Source organism: Oratosquilla oratoria, chromosome 40 (genome assembly GCF_046742065.1).
Source record: "Oratosquilla oratoria isolate Oo_2021 chromosome 40, ASM4674206v1, whole genome shotgun sequence".
NCBI classification, from domain to species: Eukaryota; Metazoa; Arthropoda; class Malacostraca; order Stomatopoda; family Squillidae; genus Oratosquilla; species Oratosquilla oratoria.
The window spans coordinates 22,511,755-22,529,232 of NC_134816.1; the positions used below are offsets into that span (position 1 = coordinate 22,511,755).

General features: G+C 39.6%; 1 protein-coding gene across 1 annotated transcript; it reads left to right on the forward strand.

The window, feature by feature from the left end:
* LOC143020668 (uncharacterized) lies at positions 1 to 16,727 on the forward strand. The gene is made up of 4 exons (XM_076177206.1): positions 1 to 81; positions 7,763 to 7,826; positions 11,859 to 12,050; positions 12,277 to 16,727. Exons 2-4 carry the CDS (start codon positions 7,784 to 7,786, stop codon positions 16,263 to 16,265), a joined length of 4,224 nt encoding a protein of 1,407 aa, XP_076033321.1. The 5' UTR covers positions 1 to 81; positions 7,763 to 7,783; the 3' UTR covers positions 16,266 to 16,727.
* Positions 16,728 to 17,478: the final 751 nt, after the last annotated feature.

Genomic DNA, 17,478 nt, shown 5'->3' on the forward strand with positions numbered 1-17,478 from the left:
TACTCATCTGCTTCCCTCCACAGGCACATCTTGTTTACATCTTACAGGTCTTGTGGATTTATCTCGAAATTCCTGTATCTGGTCTGTGTCCTTGTTATATTTGTTTCGTTTCGATTTTGCGCTTACTTTTGAGTTTGCCATTTCATTCGATGTGTTTTTCCTTTTTTTTCGAGATTTATGTTTCCAATCGCCCTTTTTATTTGTATTTATGACCCCTCATTTTGAACACTAATTTTGGGGAATGGGGATGCTCAACGGAAATTAGATTTCATATTAATAAATCGACTGATTAAGTTATATAAATATTCTAAAGCATTATATTTTACGCGTTTATTTGAGTCGTAAAAATTACATTTGTTATCACAACCAATCACATCGATGAGAAGTTTCGTCCTAACTCGATCAGATCTTCAGGCGTATTCTGTCTTATTCGGTTGCTGACAGAGCTGGGCGCGTTCCTATGCGTCCTGACTGGCATGACTTAGCTCAGGACATCGAGTAACGCACCTAGGAACGCGCCCAGCTCTGATTGTTGAACACTTACTTTCAGTACCGTGTTCCTGCCCTTCCATACCCCCCGGGAGTTCCAATAATATAAATAAACGTCCCGGCGTCAGGCATAGAAGTCCCGTCAAAGTTGAATAAGAATATATTGTCAAATATTTCAGTTGATTTTCATATAATTTGTTCCTTATATCTGATAAGATTTGAGTAATACGTCACACATTCAAGATTCTCGTCAAATGTTGTGAATTTAAAAAGATGGAAGACGATTTCGCGTATTCAACATTGTGTCTATACTCTATAGCAGTGGTTCTTAACCCCTGGGTCGCGACCCAAATTTGGGTCGCCAAGCCATTTTATTGGGTCGCTAAGGGTTTGCAGAAAATAAATATTTTCCCACTATAAATATATTATAATTATATACTGTAATAATTAAAATACATGATGCCTAGTTTTAGGATTCTAAGCAGACCATGATTGAATAATTTTGTTTCTGTAACCCGCTTTTAAAAGCATAATCATAATACTTATAAAGACAATTCGTATATCTATGTAGGCTTGGGTCGCGATGCTTGATTTGTGCAAAATTTTGGGTCGCTGCCAAAAAAGGTGAACCACTGCTCTATAGGCAATTCACTCAAAGAATCTCGTCGATCCTGCGTTTTCGGTTGGCAGCCCTGCTCACCCTTCCCCCCGCTGAGCTGGCTGAAACCAGTTTCCTTATAATATATTTATATTTCTTCACTTAGCTCAGTGACTATACGAGTTACACGAATTTCATGTACATGTATAGATGAAGCAATTCTTGTTCACCTATTTCAAAACTTTCCCTCTCGATAGTGCAAAGAAAGTAATTATAGCGAGTATAAGATAAGGAATATAATTTTAATGTTCATACAGTATTGTACTTATTATCACTGTGCCCAGTCATTATGAGGCAGGTTGTAAAATTTAACATGTCTTCTGTGATATAAAATAGTCATGAATATGACTGTGCTTTCACATATCCCATACAGTGACACATAAAAGAGAAAATGAAAGGTTTATATGATTTTCTTTTGATACTGGACGGGTAACGGGAAACGTCTTGCTCCCTCCCTCCCTCCAACCCTAATGAATCAAAATTGAACATGGCTTAGAGTACATACCGCTCATGGTTTTCCTCATCTCGATTAGTTTACAGCTTTTATCATCTCATATTCATTATTTTCAGGAGTCTTTGAATACGGTTGTACAAATGTATATGGTCGGAAGAGTGACACTCAGATCGGAAATTGAAATATTTGGATATGAAAAAGTTCGTTACGATGCAACTCACGAACTGTATGGAAGGCAAATAGAAGTGCGTGGACTGCACCGTCGGTCCACGGGATAGGCCGGAGGTCCTGCATTCAGGGAGATTAGTTAGTTGATATATATATGTATACATAAAACTACGTTTTAATTTCTGTATGTATGCCTCCTCGAGTTTCTCGGTGTTGATTGCTTAGAATTAAAGTGAATTGTGGTTGGTAAATGTAAATATGTTCACTGGAACCCATTCAGTGTTGCACACACACACATATATATATACATATATACATATTATATATATATATATATATATATATATATATATATATATATATATGATGTAAGCGGAATAGGAAACACAGGAGTCTTAGTCTTGAGTTTATTCCTGACTAGTTTCGCAGGTATGCTTTTTCAAAGGAATATGTGTACAAACGGGCTGTGGGCATTATATACATGGGGTGGACCTCACCACCTCTCCGAGTTACCATAGTTGGTGGCGAATGCGAACATCACATTGTGGCTCACGTAACAATGAAGACATTTTTACAATTAAATATGATAACACTAATACCAAAGAAATTATTAATAGAAAATGTAACAATAGTAATGATAACGATGAAGATAGATATTTAAATAATAATATTAACAGTAATAACAAAAATGATAGTATCAATACAGGAAATAATAACAATAAAATAAAAGTAATAATAATAAAAACAATAATAAAAATATAAATATAAAAATGATAATACTAATAACCAAGAAATAAAAATTATTAATAGTAATTATGACAATAATAGTGAAAACAATGATAATAGAAACGAAAAATTAATTAAATATTTAAATAGTAACAATAATAATAACAATAATAATAATAAAGATAATGAAAGTAATAATAATAATGATGGTAATAATAAAAATAAAAATATAAAAATAAAAATGTAATGAAATTATTAATAGAAAATGTAACAATAGTAATGATAACGATGAAGATAGATATTTAAATAATAATATTAACAGTAATAACAAAAATGATAGTATCAATACAGGAAATAATAACAATAAAATAAAAGTAATAATAATAAAAACAATAATAAAAATATAAATATAAAAATGATAATACTAATAACCAAGAAATAAAAATTATTAATAGTAATTATGACAATAATAGTGAAAACAATGATAATAGAAACGAAAAATTAATTAAATATTTAAATAGTAACAATAATAATAACAATAATAATAATAAAGATAATGAAAGTAATAATAATAATGATGGTAATAATAAAAATAAAAATATAAAAATAAAAATGTAATGATAAAATTATAAATATATAATGATAGAGATAATAAATAAATAATAGTTACAATAACAATGATAATAATAATAGTGTTGAAAATAAATAGTAACAAATAGCATTAAAAGAATAAATCATGATAAAAAGGTGGGGCAAGGTAGCATGGAGGAACTTCAGAGTGAAAGGAAGAAAGCTGGAGAGGGTAGGCCGAAGTGGGAAAAAGGTATCTACTTGGAGGGCAAGTGTCGCGGTAGATTTTGTCCATTTCGAGTCACCAGTTCTCTTGTTTGTGTTTTTGTGGTTGGCAATGTAAAGTGATTCAATTATTTTCCGTTGTTTCTTGTGTAGTCCTTTAGCTAGAATGGTGGAACCCTCCCAGTTAGTTAACCACATTGACACAGAGGGACATTTGCCTAACTGGGAGGGTTCCACCATTCTAGCTAAAGGACTACACAAGAAACAACGGAAAATAATTTAATCACTTTACATTGCCAACCACAAAAACACAAACAAGAGAACTGGTGACTCGAAATGGACAAAATCTACCGCGACACTTGCCCTCCAAGAATGGCTTCCCAGACCCTAAGTAGATACCTATCATTATATATATTTATAATTTTATCATTACATTTTTATATTTTTATTTTTATTATTACCATCATTATTATTATTACTTTCATTATCTTTATTATTATTATTGTTATTATTATTGTTACTATTTAAATATTTAATTAATTTTTCGTTTCTATTATCATTGTTTTCACTATTATTGTCATAATTACTATTAATAATTTTTATTTCTTGGTTATTAGTATTATCATTTTTATATTTATATTTTTATTATTGTTTTTATTATTATTACTTTTATTTTATTGTTATTATTTCCTGTATTGATACTATCATTTTTGTTATTACTGTTAATATTATTATTTAAATATCTATCTTCATCGTTATCATTACTATTGTTACATTTTCTATTAATAATTTCTTTGGTATTAGTGTTATCATATTTAATTGTAAAAATGTCTTCATTGTTACGTGAGCCACAATGTGATGTTCGCATTCGCCACCAACTATGGTAACTCGGAGAGGTGGTGAGGTCCACCCCATGTATATAATGCCCACAGCCCGTTTGTACACATATTCCTTTGAAAAAAGCATACCTGCGAAACTAGTCAGGAATAAACTCAAGACTAAGACTCCTGTGTTTCCTATTCCGCTTACATCAACCTGTCAGAATGTCTCAACATATATATATATATATACATATATGCTAATAAGAACACGGGTACATGTGTTCACTTATGCAAAGTAGACCACTTGGAAAAAGAAACTAACGACGCAGAGCTTTTTCGTATATTACATCCTGTGCACTGAAGATGTAATATACGAAAGTGCTCAGCTCCGTTTGTTTCTTTTTCCAAGTGGTCTACTTTGCATATATATATATATATATATATATATATATATATATATATATATATATGTGTGTGTGTGTGTGTGTGTATGTTTATATCAATAGCCTCGGAGTATAATTAGCTTAGCCGTATTGAATTCAGCTTCTTTATGAGTCTGAAACGATGTGGAATATAATATAATTTCTCCATAATTCCTGTGCCGGGTGTTCATAAAGATGTGAACTTCTCTCCTGTGAAGTTTTGGTGACGGATCTACTCTGATTAGTTACGCTAATCAACGGATAACTAAGCTAAGACAATTCTGCCACTAGTGCTAAGCTGATTCCGATGTCAAATCATCGAAGCATAATTGTCTTAGCGATAGTTAGACTCTCGGCGGGCTTACTACTTACTACTTACTTACTACTTACCACTTACTTACTACTTACTACTACTACCACTACTTACATGCTACTTACTACTTACTCTCGGCGGGCTACAAGTTACCGGACAGTGTGGCGATATTTTCGCCTCTTCTTGCGGCTAAGCTAATTATGCTCCAAGGCTATCGATATGTATGGATCGAAATGAACGCCAAATGTCAGGACAGAGCCTCTATTGTTCGACGTTTTGTTTGTTGAAGAACATGCACAAGAACATAAGAATGAAGGAGACTGCAAGAGACCAAAAGGCCTACACTAGTCAGTTCCAAAGAGAAACCCCTTTGCAATATTACAAAGTTGACAATCATAATCATCTTACATTCCTTCAGACAGGACAGAGTGATCCAAGTTTCCTATAATTGTTCTTCAGATTTCTCGTATTATATATATTTTCCCCCTTACAAGGGAGGTAGCCCAAAAAAAAAAAAAAGCCATAGAAACCACTCCCACCCATTCCATTCCCCCACATACTCCACTCCCCTCTACCCTCTTCCCTCCCTCTTATCTTGGCACCTCCCGGATGACGGGTCATCCCTGCATCTTGCCTACTGCTCTGGGTCAGAAGCAGTGTCGCAAGACAACAGCACATCCACAGCAAGGCCGCTTCATTAAATCGGCGACCCCTCCTCTTCGTCCCCTCATGCAGAAAAGGAGAAGACGGGGAGAAATCCCTTCGGGCTGCGTCAATCTATTTCTCATACATACTCCCTCACCCCACCCCCTATCCCATTCGTAACAGCTTGTTGTGGCCCCCCAAGAAAATACTGCATTAAGAGTCTATCACACTGGGCTTCCACGGGTTTCACCACCACCGACACCTGCGTTCGTTTGAGTGAAAATGACTTCGGTTACAATATTCTGTTTTCAAAATCTCCAAATATCGAATTATATCTTTTCGTCTTATATATAGCAAAGCTGAATGATGAACTAAGAGACGAATGTTAGACATACTCTCGAAATGTTCTTAGAGAACTCTAGATTTCTGTAAACGAAGTTATATTCTAGTTATTCAAATGGAGGTTGGAGGTAGGATGTCGGAGGAGAAATATCCCTTTCGTTTGACAGAAACAAATCCCGGTTTCCGTTTTACGTCATTCATAAGTCGAAATTGTTTATAATTTCATTTCTCATAAACTGACGCCGCTCTCGTTTTTTTTCCTCCTTTTTTGTTAACACAAAGTTTCTAAATGGTTCGTTAGCTTGAGGTGACGGCACACTAGGTATTTCTCGCTAGCATACTACTTGCTTAGACCAATCATGGAATCTCCCCCCCCCCCATCCCCTCATACAACACAAACACACACCGATCAACAAAGGTCCGAAGTGCTCCGCGCCGTCATTCAGGTCATGGTAACGTTTTTCTAGTATTCAATTTACGGTTTAGGACCATTAATGGCTAGGTTAGGTTAGGTAATTAAAGAACGTTACCATGACCTGAGCGACGGCGTGTGTTTGAGTGACGGTAGAGACTCAAGGTCCGAAGTGCTCCGCGCCGTCACTCAGGTCATGGTAACGTTTTTCTAGTATTCAATTTACGGTTTAGGACCATTAATGGCTAGGTTAGGTTAGGTAATTAAAAAACGTTACCATGACCTGAGCGACGGCGTGTGCTTGAGTGAGACACACTATTGAGACGTTCTATCGGAAGTCTAGAATATTGTAACTACAAGTCGTTTCTACTCAAGCGAAGTAGTGAAAGCAAGTAGTATGCTAGTCTAGTGTCCCGCCAATTATAGTGAGATAAAAGTGAATCCCTATTTTCGACTTCATGCAAAAAATCTAAAGTATTTACTCTTTTAGATAGACTCGTTTCTGTCCCTTTCTGTTTAGTAGAAAGTTTCTCGTTGATCGACTTAGTGTCGGGGCGGGTCGGGCGACTTTGGTTCTGTGACGATACTCGTTTCTTCAACCGGATGCAGCACATCCTGACCAAGATTTGCTGTAACTTATTGTGTCATCGAACAGCTAGATCGAGCCACGATGAAGTACATAAGAATTTAGGAGACTGCGAAAGACCATAAGGCCTACATTAAGTAGTTTCAGTTACCTTACCATCTATTATCCTCACCCTCCTCACAAAACAACCAATTGTTTCGCTCACTATGTTACTAAATCCGTTCCGTTTGTTTACTATTCTGTTGGTATATCAATTCTTGCCTGTTTCTTTCTTAAACCTAAAATCATCCAATTCAAGCCCATTACTACGAATCCTGGGTTTAAACTGTTAAAAGTATTTGTTTTCGAAAGAGAGCGAGAGAGAGAGAGAGAGAGAGAGAGAGAGAGAGAGAGAGAGAGTTATTACGAAGTTATGGCATTGACGTTTATGTTGAAGATGCATATTTGCGGTCATTTTATTTTATTTCATTTATTTATTTATCTATTTCTTCTTAAATTATTGTTTATTTTTTGCTCTTATTGTTCATCTCGTCCTACCCCGCATTAAAGTATTCCTCCTGGCATGTCCTGATCAACCTAGATAATATGCTACATGTATTGAGGTTAGGACGCATGGAGCGAAGTTGTGTCATTTCGCCAAATGTCACACAGATTGTCACAAACGCCCCCCGAAATAGCCTTTTCGTGAGACATTTCGCAACGGCGTCTCTGTATCTCTCTCTCTCTCTCTCTCTCTCTCTCTCTCTCTCTCTCTCTCTCTCTCTCTCTCTCTCTCTCTCTCTCTTTATACAAATTATATAGGGTGGAGCTACACAGGTCTTGTGTCTAGACAATTTACAAAGAATCTAGACACAGTGTCAATGTATTCGTACGTAGCGTCAACTAGGACGTGTCCCAACTTTATTTCTTATTACAATTATTTTCTTTTCAGGTCAGACCTTCCTGTGTCGCCATGTTAGGTCTGCCTCCGGTACTCGTAGTCACAGCTGTTGTAGGTAAGAGACGCTAACTACTACTTGTGGTGAGACTTGACACTAATGACACTTATGTACATATGCATGTATGCTATGTATATATGTATGTATGTATGTATGTGTGTATGTATGTATGAATCTATGTATTCATGTATGTGTGTGTGTATGTATGTATGTATGTATGTATAACCTAGCATTACCTACTGCATCCGTTTGAGTGATCCGCCTAAAAAAAGGACTTTGACCTCTGACTTCCGTTGCCTTGGGAGTACGCATGTCCACAGGAAAGGCTTCAGGATTAAACCACGAAGGAAAAAAAAATAACCGGAACTGGGGTCCATAACTTTCTCCTCAAGCTTGTGCCCAGAGAGGTCACTCCCAAGGGCGGATGATAGCGTTAAGCCTGTTGCTCAATTGGCGTGGAGCAATAACAACGTCGAGACTGTACAAATTCAAACCAGGCTTAATGACCACCTTATGAGTCGATAGCCTTAAAAGAAAAAAAAAAAAAAAAAAAAAAAGGCGTGGAGCGAGACGCTATGGCCACTTACAGCGGTGGTAGAAATCCAAGGATATCTTTGGACTGTTACCGCCTGCCATAAGCTAGGTAACCCCTGGCCAATAAGACATTGTCCCGCCATGGTTTGCCTGCCTCAAAGGGTACGTGAGGCTTAGGGTCATCCCCGACCTGGCAAAAGAGAACAAAAACTGAACAGCCCTTTTTTTTTTTTTTTTTTTTTTTTTTTGCATCCGACCTAGATATGGATCAAAAGGTCTCCTGTCGGCATGCTCCGCCTTTGTAATCCTTTGTAATCCTTATTCTCAGATTGGGCACCTAGAATGTCAGTACTCTGACACCCGACCTCTCAGAAGATTTACAGGAACTGAGCGATGTTCACAAGACCGAAGTTATTAACATCGAACTGAGTAGGCTCAAGATGGACATTTGTCTCCCTCCAGGGGACAAGAGTTTCTTCATCACGTAGCATCAAGGAAAAAGAATTTACCTTCTTCAGGCGGGGCAAGACGTCTAAAGACACTCGGGAGCGTGGCGTGGGCTTCGTCATCAAGAACAAACTGTTCAGCTTCGTCGTACCACTCACTGAAGGCTCCGAAAGGATTCTTAAATTCAGGCCTAACACCGCAGCTGGATTAGCCAGCCTCGTCAGTGCGTACGCACCAACACTGCCTCAGCCGAAAGAAAGGACAAGTTCTCCGATGAGCTCAGTTCACCTGTTCTTCCTTGATGATTTCAATGCTAGGGTCGGTGCTGATCGCAACTCTTGGCCCTCCTGCCTGGGTCAGTTTGGTGTTGGAAAGATTGACGAAAAGGGACAGCAGTTCCTAGAGTTCTACTGCCACTACAATTTCTGTATCACGAACACCTTCTTTAGCATCAAACTCCACCACAGAGTCTGACTACTTCAGGGTAAGTGCAGGGAGCAGAGGAAGTCTGTGTTCATTGACCTTACCAAGACATTCGATATTGTGAGTAGGAACGGCCTCTTTAAGATCCTGGCGATGACTAGATGTCCTCCCACCCTGCTCAGCCTGGTAAGCTCCTTCCATGAGGACATGAAGGGAACCAGTGTGTATAACGTCATAGCATCTCAGCCGTTCGTCATTCGCGGCGGAGTCAAACAGGGTTGTGTTCTTGCTCCAACCCTGCTTAGCATTCTCTTCTCCGTACTTCTGAAGCATGCCTTCGGAACAGCCATAGAGAGTATCTACCTACACACAAGACCCGATGGTAATCTCTTCAGCCTGTCCAGACTTCACGCCAAGACAAAAGTTAAGAGGAGACTCCTCAAGGACCTTCTCTATGTTGATGATTCAGCGCTCACTACCCACACAGAGGAAGACCTGCAGCAGCTGCTGGATCATTTTGCTGCAGCCTGCGTTGTGTTCGGTCTCACTATCAGCCTAAAGAAAACGCAGGTGATGGATCAGGACGTCTCTGACTACGAGCTGGAGTCTGTCCATGAGTTCGTGTATCTGGGCTCCACGATCTCCGACACATCTTCCTGGAAGCCGAGCTCACCAGACGCACCGGAAAGGCTGCGGCAACATTTTCCAGACTGAAAAAGCGAGCCTGGGCAAACAGCAAGCTGTCAGAGCACAGAAAAGCCCAGATCTACGTGGTGTATGTATGCGTGTATGTATATATACATACCTATGGAAAGGAAATAAATCAATCTGCCACGATTCATCAACAACTAGAAATGTAATGCTAAACTTGAAATTACAAAGAAAAGAAAAGAAAAAGATAAAGAAAGAAAGAAATAAGGAGATGTTTATTTATATGCATTCTCTCACACCTCACCCCACCCCCTCCCCTCCTTCTGCGTAACCGTCCCTCGGCTGAGAGTTTACGTTTGAATTCTTTATTTCTTTTTACAGTTAACTTGCTCCATTGGCCTACCTTATTGTGAACACATTAATTCAGTTCTCCGCACACACAAACAGACACGCACATTCACCTATGCACACACACACACACAAACGCACACACCAAAATACATATACACAGAGAGTGAGGGTGAGGGAGTGAGGGAGGAGGAAAATTAGTGCATGAACTCTATTCTTCGTATTCCTCGGCCTGCGGTGATAATCATAATTACATCTGTAATAACAATAATGATAAAAGTAATAACACTGATAATAATATAATAATAATAGTAATGTTAATGGTAATAATGAAAATAATATTGATAATGATAATAATAACAATAATAATAATGATCGTAATAATGATTATATTAAAATAGTAATAATAGTAACGATAGTAGTAATAATATAAATAACAATAATAATAATAATAACAATAGTAATAATTGTAATAATGAAAATAGTTGTCATTATTACTATTTTTACTGTCATTGCTACTATTATTTTGTTGTTAATATTGATATTATTAGTATTATTATCATTATTATTATTATTATTATTATTATTATTATTATTATTATTATTATTATTATTATTATTATTATTATTATTATTATTATTATTATTATTATTATTATTATTATTATTATTATTATTATCATAATCATAATCATTATTATTATTATTATCATTATTGTTGTTGTTGTTGTTGTTGTTGTTGTTGATATTATCATCATTATTATTGTTACTATTATCATTATTATTATCATTATCATTATTGTTATTACTACTACCAATACTACTACTACTTCATATTCAATTCTACCATTCCATTCTACTCCCCTTAGATCTCATGTACCTCCTGGTTATAACATATGAATATTCTATTTCCAATCCACCTGTGGCGAGGTCTATCCATAACTCCATCCACTATGTTGATAATGATGATACGAAGATGAAGTGATTATTTTGATGTCTTATTTCATATCAACACTATTCACATATACAAGTATTTACGGAAGCGAAACGTAAATATAACAATTTAATGCAAGACTAAAATAGATTAAAAGGAGTTTTCCTATTGTTGCCCCATCACCAAAATGTAATGAAACAAATGTATTGAATAACATAAATGTATTGAAATCAAGAACACCTTTTCTAGGAAAATATACTGAAAACAAAAAGAACTAAAAAAGAATTAATCTGTACGTGGATAAAATGCAACCATAACAGAAAGAATTGCATGAAACATATCGCCACCAAATGTAATTGAAGATGAGTGACGCCAGGTAGCATCTCTCGATGAATTCCACATTGCCTGTTTCTGACCATTGCAGAACGCCACAGACATTCAATATGTTGGATATGGGCTCCACAGTCAGGATCCACAAAATTGTGGCTGTGATTTACTGTCAGATGTTGGTATTTCGACACTCCTTGAAGATGATAGGTTAGGTTAGGGTAGAACCTAACCTAACCTATCCTAACCTATCCAAACCTTTACTAAGATAAACAAAATCAAAGACAACAGAAAAATAAAAAGATAGCGGTGGGGCAATAACAGGAAAGTTCCGATTAAGATTCCATCATGGCTGTTGGTAAATATAAAATTACTATTTAAAATGTACTCAATATAACATTGATTTTGTTTTTGTTTATTTGCAGCTGTGACGGCACGATCCCTCCCGGTAATCAAAGAAAATGGAATTATTAAAAGGGTGACTTCAACTTTGTCGAAGGAGGCCTGCGTGGAAGGATGTAGCGAGGAGGGAGAGTATGACCCTGTCTGTGGAACCAACAACATCACCTATTTCAACAAAGAATTTCTTCTCTGCTCTAAGCGCTGTCACACTTCAGGTATGTATTTCCAGGTTTAAGAAAGAAATTTGAAATTTATCAATGGATACATGGTTAATTTTGTTTACCTCGTTAAAAAAACGTAGTCTTGTTTATTTTTATACAGATACTGCTGTATATCAGACATCTTCATTGTACTGTGTGTGTGCGTGTGTGTGTGGGGGGGTGTTAGACACAAAATTGTAATTGTTTAATTTTATATTTCCACTCTTTTCCCATACTACAGACCTCGGCATCGCTCACTTCTCCTCATGCGAAGATTGGCACGACGGAACCTACTTTATGTGGGTTCTGAGCCCAGAGAACCCCGTCCTTCGAGAAAGTGCTTGGTTCGAGGAGGAACACACACTAAACAAAGAAGACTTCCACTTTAGCCTCAACGTTGAAGTGGCAACCCCTTCCCCAGCAGAACTGGAACTCCAGTCAGACTTGGAGAAGCTGAACGAGGTGCTGGAAGACCAGGTGACATGTAAGGGGAAGAAGAGAGAGATTAATGTGAAGGAGGACGTTGCCACCGCTGCCGCCAACAGGACAAGGAGGGACACGGGGGACGATAAGATAAAAAAGGAGGCGGAGATGCAGATCAAGAAGCTTCTGATGGAGGAAGAGTTTATGAAGAAGACAGCGGGTCATGAGGTCAAAGACGTACTCACGATTCGGGACCAGATCATCGACGGACTCAAGAAGGAGCGGCAGAATATGCGGCAGGAAAGGGCTTTGTATTCCAGTCGATGGCAGAACGGGAAGTCTAGGAGTAGGAGGAGCACTCCAGAAGAAGATGAGGCGGCTCGTCAAGAAGAACTCGAGGAGGACCAAGCGGAAAAGGATAGGGATCTGGTGATCATGGACGCATTGAAGGAGGAGGAGGAAGCGAGGAGAGTAGAAGAGGAGGCGAAAAGAGCTGAGGGCCCGGAGAGGAAGAAGAGGAGCACAAGCCAAGGGACGAGTATGAGCAATGAAGCAGTGCAAGAGAGAAATCAGATGATAATGGACGCACTGAAACAAGAAGAGGAAGCGAAGAGAGTAGAGGAGGAGGCGAAAATAGCCGAGGGACCAAACAGAAAGAAGAGAAGCACCGGGCAGGACACGACTAAGAGCAACGAAGCAATACAAGAGGGTTATCAGACGATCATGGACGCAATGAAACAAGAAGAGGAAGCGAAGAGAGTAGAGGAGGAGGCGAAAAGAGCCGAGGGACCAAACAGAAAGAAGAGAAGCACCGGGCAGGACACGACTAAGAGCAACGAAGCAATACAAGAGGGTTATCAGACGATCATGGACGCAATGAAACAAGAAGAGGAAGCGAAGAGAGTAGAGGAGGAGGCGAAAAGAGCCGAGGGACCAAACAGAAAGAAGAGAAGCACCGGGCAGGACACGACTAAGAGCAACGAAGCAATACAAGAGGGTTATCAGACGATCATGGACGCAATGAAACAGGAAGAGGAAGCGCGGAGAGTAGAGGAGGAGGCGAAGAGAGCCGAGGGACCGAACAGGAAGAAGAGGAGCCCTAAGCAAGTAGAGGAGACACACAGAATGATAAGAGACGCACATCAGGAGGAAGCCGAGGCGCGGAAAGTAGAGAAAGAGTCGAAAAGATCCGAGGGACCAAAGAGGAAGAAGAGGAGTCCAACCCACGTAGAGAACCAAGCTGAAGAAGAGAGAGACAGAATGGTAAAAGATGCGCTTAAACAAGAGGAGGAGGCACGTCAGGTAGAAGAAGCAGCAAGGACGTCTGAAGGGCCGGCGAGGAAGAGAAGGAGTATCGATATGTTATTGAAAGTGAGTCAAACTAAAGAAGAAAACGAGAGAGAGAGAGAGATAAGACAGCAAGAGTGGGGGAAAGAAAAGATGAGGGAAGAGATGATAAAAGAACAAAAAGAGACGACGAAGGAGAAGAAGAAAGAGAAGAGGATGTCAAAAATGGAAGAGATGGTTCAGCTTCAAAACGAAAGGGAGAGAGAAAAGAGTCAGAGGGAATGGGAAAACAAAACATTACGAGAAGAAATGATCAGAGAACAGAAGGAAGGAGCGAAGGAAAGAGAGCGTGAAAGGATGATGACAACAGTTGAACAGCTGATCGAACTAGAGAAAGAAAGAGAGGAAAGGGAGGAAGAAGAGAAGATAAATAAAGAAATTGAGAGGGAAGAGGAAAAAGTGAGAGAAGAAGAACAGAGGATAAAGGAGGAGAAGGAGAGAGAAGAAGCACAAGCAAACAGGGAGGTCGAAGAGGAGGAAGAAAGGACTCGACAAGAACTGGCACTTGAAGATGAGAAGGTAAGAAAAGAAGAAGAAAGGGAAGAGATGAGAGCAACTGGAGAGATTAAAAAACTGGAGGAAAAAACGAACAGGGAGGCTGAGATCACGAAAGAGAGGGCAAAGCTGGAGGAGCAAAAAGCAAAGAAACAAGAGGACCGAGAAGAGAAAAGAGCAGAAGATGTAGAGAGGAACTCGAGCGATGACGTGGCATCGGGAATGGAACACGAAGGAGAAAAGAGCAACGGAGGAAAAGAGCAAGAGGCCAAAGGAACGGGAGAAGAGGAAAGACAGATCCAGGGAGGGAGAAAACGGGAAGGTGGGAAGAGGTGGACGTGGAGGAGAGGAGGATGGAACTGGAGCCAAGAAGACAGCGAAGACAATGGAGAGGATAGTCCTCTAGAAAACCACAATCCTGGGGAGGGCGCTGGGGGCAGGAAGAAGAGGGAAGTTGAGGGTGAAGGGGAGGAGGGACGTGGGGGAAAGGGAGGTTGGAGAACGAAGTATGATAGTAATGACTGGGACGGGGGAAGACCTAGGAGGTGGGATAGCGAAGGGCCCTGGGAGAGGAGGGAGGAAGAAGCCGGGCAGGGGAAGACTCCAGGGGCCGAATCGAGGACCCGGTCGGAGAGGCTGGAAGCCCAAAGCAGAGACCAGCGGAAGGTGGGTCGCGAGAAGGAGGAAGCACGGGAAGATTTCGATAGAGAGAAGTGGCGCGCGACGAGAGAGGAAGACAGACAGAGAGAGGAGAACCGGGAACGGGCGCGGAGAGAGAAGAAGAAGGATTCGAGAGACAGGGAGGAGAGACAGGAGAGAGAAGACAGAAAGGAGTGGAAGGCGAGGCAAATGATACAAGACAGAGGCGACGACGCGGAGAGAGAGGCGATCAACCAAGAGAAGAAGGCGAAGGAAGAGAACGACGATTTGAAAGCCCAGATGGAAAGAGAGGAAAAGAGAGAGAGGCAGAAGAAGCAGGATAGTGTTGAGGAAATGGAGAAAGAGGAGAGGAGACAAAGGCGGGAAAGGGAAGAGATGCTTGAGGAGATGGAGAGACTTGAGTACAAGGCGAGGAAAGAGAAGCAACAGAAGGAGGAGAACATGGCCAGGAACGATCTCAAGCAAAGACAAAATAAAGAGGACATCCTTGCAGAGACGGAGCTGAAAGAGAGAAAGACTAGACAGAATAAGCAGGAAAAAGAGCAGAACATAGAGAGGATTGAGGCTCATGAGAGGCAGAGGAAAGAAGACAGAGAGGACGAGGTGACTCGAATGGAGATTGAGGAAAAACAGAGGAAAGAGGACAGGGAGGACGACATCAAGAGGCTAGAGATCGAGGAGAAGAAGAGGAAACAAGAACGGGAAGAACAGATGAGCAGGAAAGAGGTCATCGAAAAGCAAGAGAAGGAGGACAGGCAAGAGGCGATGGAAAGAGAGGAGAAGATAGCAAAGCAGGAAAAAGAGGAAAACGAGAGGGAGATGGAGAGAGAAAGGCTGAGGCTCCAAGAGGACCAAAAGAAAGAGATAGCCAGGAGAGAGAGAGAGGAGCAACAGACGAGGAAGGAAGAACAATTCAGGAGGGCGGAGATCGACAGGAGGGAGAAGGAGGCGGAAGCTACGAGGAGGCAGGAGGACGCGAGGAAGAGGGTGGAGGAGGCACGAGCTATGAAGGAGAGACGTCATCGACAGAAGGAGGACGAGAAAATGGAGGAGATGTTGAGGCAAGAACGGGAACGGTTGAAGGAGAACTCGAACGCACGTACGAACACCACCCCGGCGCCCTCCAACATCACCACCATCACCAAACCTGACCTCAAGAAGAACATCAACAACGCGAAGAGGCAGAAGAGGTCTACAGACCAGAGTTTAGCGAATGGGGAGGGAAAAAGCAGATTAAAGGAAGTCATCTGTGTTGTCAATGTGCATGAGGAACTTAAGACGGTTGTTGGGAAACGCGCCGGGTAGATATATTGGCGTTTCGTTTTTTTCGTCAAAAAATCAGACCAAAAAAATGGCAACTCCAAAAGCTGAGACTTGTTTGTGTTCAGCATAAACGTAACTGTGTTAGCTATATCACAACAAGATCCCTTTAATATATATCACACAAAAATACTAACGCACAAGCACGTAAATAGTCATGCAATGAATAAACAGAGGTGTAATCTCATAAGAATAACACGTTTTTATATTGTTCGCAAGAATAAATGTTGGATGAAAATATGGCAATAACTATCGTCGGTGCCAGCCTACTGGTCCCTTAAACCCCGCCCCCTTTCCAGTAGTTGTCGCTGATTGGCCGAGTTTATTTTTTGTTATCTTTGATACAAAAATATGCCTAAATCATTATACGATATCATATTAATGTTAGATTATAGTGGAAATATTTCCATGTGATTAAAGAATTTATGGAAAGGTGGAGAAAGAGGGGAAGCGACAACGGTCGAAAGACCAACTTACATTCCTCTCATTGAAAAACATGGCGACTGTTTATTTATATATCTCGTTATCATCATTTTCATTCATTAAACGATTCGGCACGGGGCAAACGAGTATTTGTTTATAAAAAAAATCTCATTCTAAATCAAGGAAATATCGAAAAGATGAAGAGAATAGGAGTGAGTCAAGTTTTGAGGGGAAAATCGATCAGAAAGATCAAATTGTGAGAGTACAATAACCAATGAACAAAGATTTACCATTCTGGGCTAATCCAAAGTACTCTACTGCAACCGTCCAGCTGTGAGCCACAGAAACCTTTTGTATGAACACAAGATTCAAGTACATAGATATATTCAAGTTTTGCAGAACACGAAATAAACTGCAAAAGCAACGATCAGATCTGGATGATTTGTCGTACGTGTGGTCAATCTTCGACAAATCTTGAATTTTGCCTAAAAAGTTTCAGATCTGGATGATTTGTCTTTATTGTGATCAGTCTTCCATGAATTAACAGATGTTTGGATTAGATATCCTATTACGAAAATTTTTGGCTTTATTATGATCAATCTTCCATGTTTGGATTAGATATCTTATTACGAACAATGTTGTTGAAAAATATATTGAGACTGTATTGCTCCGTGATTATTTGTATATTCGTGTTTTCAATAAAGAAATATAAAGTTGGCGTCTTTGTGACTTTCCTCAATAATTCTATGCTGAAACCTTTGATAGTTTACTGTGT

Excerpts from the sequence above, each read along its gene's own strand:
- LOC143020668 (XM_076177206.1), top strand. The coding sequence starts at position 7,784 with ATGTTAGGTCTGCCTCCGGTACTCGTAGTCACAGCTGTTGTAG. Across the intron at positions 7,827-11,858 it reads CGTAGTCACAGCTGTTGTAG|CTGTGACGGCACGATCCCTC; the intron begins GTAAGAGACGCT and ends GTTTATTTGCAG. Across the intron at positions 12,051-12,276 it reads TAAGCGCTGTCACACTTCAG|ACCTCGGCATCGCTCACTTC; the intron begins GTATGTATTTCC and ends CCCATACTACAG.